This window comes from Ruditapes philippinarum, unplaced genomic scaffold, assembly GCF_026571515.1.
Source record: "Ruditapes philippinarum isolate M1 unplaced genomic scaffold, ASM2657151v2 ctg4195_1_1_1_1, whole genome shotgun sequence".
NCBI lineage: Eukaryota > Metazoa > Mollusca > Bivalvia > Venerida > Veneridae > Ruditapes > Ruditapes philippinarum.
This window is the reverse complement of record NW_026866387.1, coordinates 43,925-49,924: the sequence shown is the minus strand read 5'-3', so window position 1 is coordinate 49,924 and position 6,000 is coordinate 43,925. Positions and strand designations below refer to the sequence as shown.

Below are 6,000 nucleotides of genomic sequence, written 5' to 3'. Positions count from 1 at the left end.
CCTCATGCCATGTCGTTATTTAGTATATCCATAAACATAAATAACCGTTTTACACAAATTACCATAACTAGCTACATTTGCATTTACATCACTGTCGTATGAGGCTAACATAATTTCAATAAAAAGAACATGAACCATTCTTTTTAGGGAAAAATAGCTAAATATCCTTTGGTATTGCGAATATGTGCTTAAAGTGATTTCTAGTCTAAATACTCAACATACTGTTGCGTTTGGGTGCTCACTAAGAGATAGCTGGTGTCAAAAAAAACACCAACATATTACCATATAATTATTTATTATAATTATACATAATTATAAATTTAAAGTGAATACTGATCAGCCAGAGATTAAACTAGACAAGAAATTCCTCTGTAGTTTCTTGGGTCAGAAATTGAAATGCTTTTACTAAAATAATAATATTTTATGATAGTGATGTTGGAATCATGCAATGCTTTCTTCTTTTTACTGATATTGCGATCCTTGTTTAACTTGTCTATTTGTCTCTTTTTTAACTTTAAGATTAGTGTTGATGTGGCGTGGTCTCCTGCTGGAATAGATTCACGTTACTACGACTTTGTGGGACTATCAGAAGCTTCTGACTATTTCTTTGTTATGGCATACGACGAACAAAGCCAAATACTAGGTGAATGTATTGCTTATGCCAATAGCGGATTATATAGAACAATGGAAGGTATGATTTTTTTGTGAAAATCTTACGACGACCTTATATTTATAACTAAAAAAATTACTACTCAAATGTTGATGATCATTCATGCTAAACTGTTCACATTTTCTCACAAATGGTTATTCCAGTTATTGATGAAAACCTTTGAAAAATGATCTCCCCATAAAATAAATCTTTCCCACGTAATGGAAAAGGTTAGGACAGTACACCTTATCTATATGCATAGAAAATGTACAGTAGACAGTTTATAAGAATTGCCAAATGGATGAAATTGTACGCTTAGTTAGTTGTTACTTGTCAGTGTTATAGTAAACATTATGTTATTATTCTGATGAGGTATTATACATGTTTATTATATTTCTGATAACAGGCGTTAATGAATACTTAGAAATTGGAATACCGTCTGACAAGCTCATTCTTGGAGTGCCCTGGTACGGCTACTATTACCCATGCTTGACATTAACCAAGGTATGATTTTATCATTTGACATATCATTTTTTGTTTCATTTGTTTCTTCGCTAATTCAATCACAAACAAGATGCAAACTTTAAATAGAAGCATATAATACACGTCAATGTCTACAGAAGATACTTGTCTGCAGAAGATCCTATGTCTTAGCAAATGTGTTTGTTGATGTTGACCTCAACATTGTTTGATGACGACACTGATAAATTATTTGATTATTGTTTCATCTTAGTTCAAAAAGTAAGCGACATTTTGAAAGGGCGAGGTCCCTAGAAAGAAATGAAAGCATAGTTTTAAATTGCAGTCTCGTTTTTAATGAATCTGTACATGAGTGCAATATCTATCAAGTCTCCAAGCTCCGTCAAAAGCAAACATAGAAACTTTCTTTCATCGATACAAATTCCTCGATCAACATGTTATAAGCATGAGAAATAATATTTCAGGATGACAAATGCTACTTAAAGAAGGTTCCATTTCGTGGTGTTAATTGCAGTGATGCAGCGGGACGTGAATTGAATTACTACACTATATTACAGCTACTAAAAAACTCTACAAGTGGACGTATATTTGAAAAATCTACAATGACACCTTACTTTAATTACAAGGTACACTTCCATAACGTTATAACATTTTTTTGCAACTGTTAAAATAACGAAAATGCAATGACATCATTTGTATCTGATATAACTTCTTTCTTTTATTTGACAAATGACAACGACTCCTGTATTTTGCAAATGCGATGTACCTTATATAGATAAAGTATTGATTTGGGAAACTGTTGATCAAAATCACATAATATTTACCTTTTACTTCTTTTATGAAGAAGAATAATTTCACATTCATCACTACTCTATCCAGGTGATGTGCATCTAGCATGCTCTTAAACCATTAACTTAACGTTTTAAAGCTCACATTTAGCTCATTTTAGTACATATTTATTCATTTCTGACGCATAAAATGCCTTCAATTGGTGCATTATTTTCAATACGTTACATTATGTGGTAATCAATAATTTTGCTTGCAACTTATTTAGTGTATTTAATTTACTTGCATTTTAGAATATTTCGTCAGGCGTTATGCATCAGATACGTTATGACGATCCACAAAGTTTAGGATATAAATATACGTTTGCAATAGATGAACACTTGCGAGGTGTAGGGATGTGGAACACGGAGTGTGTGAATTACACAAGCGGAAAACATGACGACATCATTGCTGTAAAAGAAATGTGGGACGCCCTACCAGATTACGAAAAATAACACCAGCAGACAATTACTGAAATAATCATCAATGAATTTAAATTTACATTTTTTCATTGTTATTGACTGAATAAAATGTATTGATAATTTGTTGATATATGTTCGTATGAATGTTAAATGATATTTATTATGATATTTGGTCTAAATATCACAATCGGTAATTGTACGGTTTGAAGCCTTATGAAGTTAGCAAATTATCAAAGGAAAAGAATTTATTTTGTTAAACTACTTAACTTTTAAAAGAAAATACATAACACTGAAATTTGGATTTCAATAAATAGTACATCATTTTACATATGTATGAGTACAAAGATATAGAAATAAAATGTTTACTTCGGAAGCAAGTGTACTCTTTAATGGAAACTACTGACATTGTAGATATACCGTGTTGGAATTGAATGTATGTATTAAACTGCAATAGAGAGCGGGTATTCACTCCTTCCTTCAATAGCAAGAAAAGAGACTTATATCAAAAAACACCACACAATTTTGTGTTGACAACATGCATCATAATCGGCAGTAATCAATGTTGATTTTGTACTTTTAATATGTTTGCGAACTTTTATTCCCTCATTTAACCATATACACATTCCATTTTATTTGTTTACATATCCTACATATCATATACGGGGCAGCTTTTTACGGCTGCCACACAGCACTTGACACCTGCTGTTGTGAAGTACGAAATTCTGGAAACAAAGTGATCCCTCGGAAGCATTAATCACAACAAAATAACATAAGAATTGCAGACTCGGTTTGACTTTATTTAAAGTTTAGTTAAATTGTAATTACAGTATCATTTCATGAAGGAGATAGCGTGCTGATAAACTAAATATATCTGATATTGGTTAGTTGTTTGTACACAACTACACTACATTTTAATCTAAGATGTATGACCAATCGGCAGCACTTGAAAAAAAAATGCCACCATTTTAAAACTTGTCAAAAACATGGCGTTGTTAAAAAAACATAGTGTTTACTTAATGTAAAACATGTTTTATAACTTTAACATAGGAGGATATATTTTCATAAACACCCTTTTTTTACTTTCCTTACACAGGTCATGCAACGATATCTTCGATGTTCCAGAGTTTGTTCAAATAAACCAATCACAAGCACAGACAAAGAAAACACTTGCTGATCTAACCGTAGAAAACGCCAATTTGAAAAAAATGCTAGAAACTCGTATAAATGAGAGGGAGCGATTGATGAACGACAAACAAGAAACAATACTTAAATTGAAAGCATTCAGAAGGGAAATTGAGATCAAATTGGATAAGCTCGGGCAAACAAGTATCAAACAAATTGAGGTCAAATGTAATGTCATTGCTGAGAAAATAAATGCGGAAATAAAGGTCTTAGAAACTGCACAGAAAGATGTTGAACGTGCTGAGAGTAAAATGGCTTCATGTGATGCTGATAGTAATGTATCCCAAGCCTTCGTCTCTTCTAAAATCGGTAAAAGAGCTATTGGTGCTGCCATAAAATGTCGAGAAGAAAAAGCAAGAGTAAAGCATGTGATTGATTTTGAGTTCAAGAGAAATAAAAATATATTGATCTGCCTGAATGAAATTGAAAATCTTGGAAATATATGCCAATCCAATGAAATCTACAAAGTAAAGAAGAAGAGAACATTTAATGTTAGACATCAATCTGACACACAAACATGTAAAATAGTAAGTGCATGTGAACTTGGTGATGGGTCAAAATTTTGTGAACGCAACTCCTCTTCAACCGGATGACAGATTTTAATAAAATGTTCCACATAAAAATCTTACATACAGATATGCATGCTCTTGTTTACGAGCACATCTGCACAGTCGGCGATTGTATAAATAATGAATTAATCGAGTTCTTACATTTCGCTTCCAATACAAATAAGGAGTTGCAAATAAGAATGACACTTTTTAAGGTCAATTGACATTTTTATGATATTGATGTTGTTGTTTTTCTTGTTTATAATAATGATTGTTTCTGGTTCTGTGAAATTCTGGAAACAAAGTGATCCCTCGGAAGCATTAATCACAACAAAATAACATAAGAATTGCAGACTCGGTTTGATTGAGTCTGTACATGAGGGATAATGAATAAGTGCAACATCCCTCACGCCCCCTAGCACCGGCTTGAGCGGTACTCAATTCTCAACACTTTATAGTGTTGGCATCAATGATCCCGAAGGACCAGAAAATATAACAACACTGAAGTGAAGTACGGGGCAACTTTTACGGCTGCCACACAGCACTTGACACCTGCTGTTGTGAAGTACGAAATTCTGGAAACAAAGTGATCCCTCGGAAGCATTAATCACAACAAAATAACATAAGAATTGCAGACTCGGTTTGACTTTATTTAAAGTTTAGTTAAATTGTAATTACAGTATCATTTCATGAAGGAGATAGCGTGCTGATAAACTAAATATATCTGATATTGGTTAGTTGTTTGTACACAACTACACTACATTTTAATCTAAGATGTATGACCAATCGGCAGCACTTGAAAAAAAAATGCCACCATTTTAAAACTTGTCAAAAACATGGCGTTGTTTAAAAAAACATAGTGTTTACTTAATGTAAAACATGTTTTTATAACTTTAACATAGGAGGATATATTTTCATAAACACCCTTTTTTTACTTTCCTTACACAGGTCATGCAACGATATCTTCGATGTTCCAGAGTTTGTTCAAATAAACCAATCACAAGCACAGACAAAGAAAACACTTGCTGATCTAACCGTAGAAAACGCCAATTTGAAAAAAATGCTAGAAACTCGTATAAATGAGAGGGAGCGATTGATGAACGACAAACAAGAAGCAATACTTAAATTGAAAGCATTCAGAAGGGAAATTGAGATCAAATTGGATAAGCTCGGGCAAACAAGTATCAAAACAAATTTGAGGTTCAATGTAATGTCATTGCTGAGAAAATAAATGCGGAAATAAAGGTCTTAGAAACTGCACAGAAAGATGTTGAACGTGCTGAGAGTAAAATGGCTTTCATGTGATGCTGATAGTAATGTATCCCAAGCCTTCGTCTCTTCTAAAATCGGTTAAAAGAGCTATTGGTGCTGCCATAAAATGTCGAGAAGAAAAAGCAAGAGTAAAGCATGTGATTGATTTTGAGTTCAAGAGAAATAAAAATATATTGATCTGCCTGAATGAAATTGAAAATCTTGGAAATATATGCCAATCCAATGAAATCTACAAAGTAAAGAAGAAGAGAACATTTAATGTTAGACATCAATCTGACACACAAACATGTAAAATAGTAAGTGCATGTGAACTTGGTGATGGGTCAATAATTCTTGCTGATAACAGCAATAAGAAATTGAAACGTATTGACAGCAAATTCACTAACACAGATGTTTGTGTATTACCAGAATCGCCATATCAGATTTGTACAGTCAATACACATGATGTAGCTGCCATACGTAACAACGGAAATACTATATATTTTATATCTTTCGCCAAAGAACCAAGACGAACTAAAGAAATAAACATTGATCATGAAAGTTATGCTATTGCGTATGCGTTGTCCAATTTATACATCGCTGATCCTTATACAAATGTTTTCGTTTACGACATTAATGGTAC

General features: G+C 32.7%; 1 protein-coding gene across 1 annotated transcript; it reads left to right on the top strand.

The window, feature by feature from the left end:
• The first annotated feature begins 432 nt into the window (after positions 1-432).
• On the top strand, positions 433-2,749 carry LOC132732368 (di-N-acetylchitobiase-like). Its single transcript, XM_060718778.1, has 4 exons — positions 433-691; positions 1,056-1,153; positions 1,594-1,755; positions 2,209-2,749. The coding sequence occupies exons 1-4, from the start codon at positions 433-435 to the stop codon at positions 2,407-2,409; spliced, it is 720 nt and encodes a 239-aa protein (XP_060574761.1). The 3' UTR covers positions 2,410-2,749.
• The last annotated feature ends 3,251 nt before the right edge of the window (positions 2,750-6,000 follow it).

What these genes read in the sequence shown, in the direction of transcription:
- LOC132732368 (XM_060718778.1), top strand. Translation starts at nt 433, where the DNA reads ATGTTGGAATCATGCAATGCTTTCTTCTTTTTACTGATATTGCGATCC. An exon ending in CATGCTTGACATTAACCAAG is followed by an intron (nt 1,154 to 1,593) that starts GTATGATTTTAT and finishes ATAATATTTCAG; the next exon opens with GATGACAAATGCTACTTAAA. An exon ending in CACCTTACTTTAATTACAAG is followed by an intron (nt 1,756 to 2,208) that starts GTACACTTCCAT and finishes CTTGCATTTTAG; the next exon opens with AATATTTCGTCAGGCGTTAT.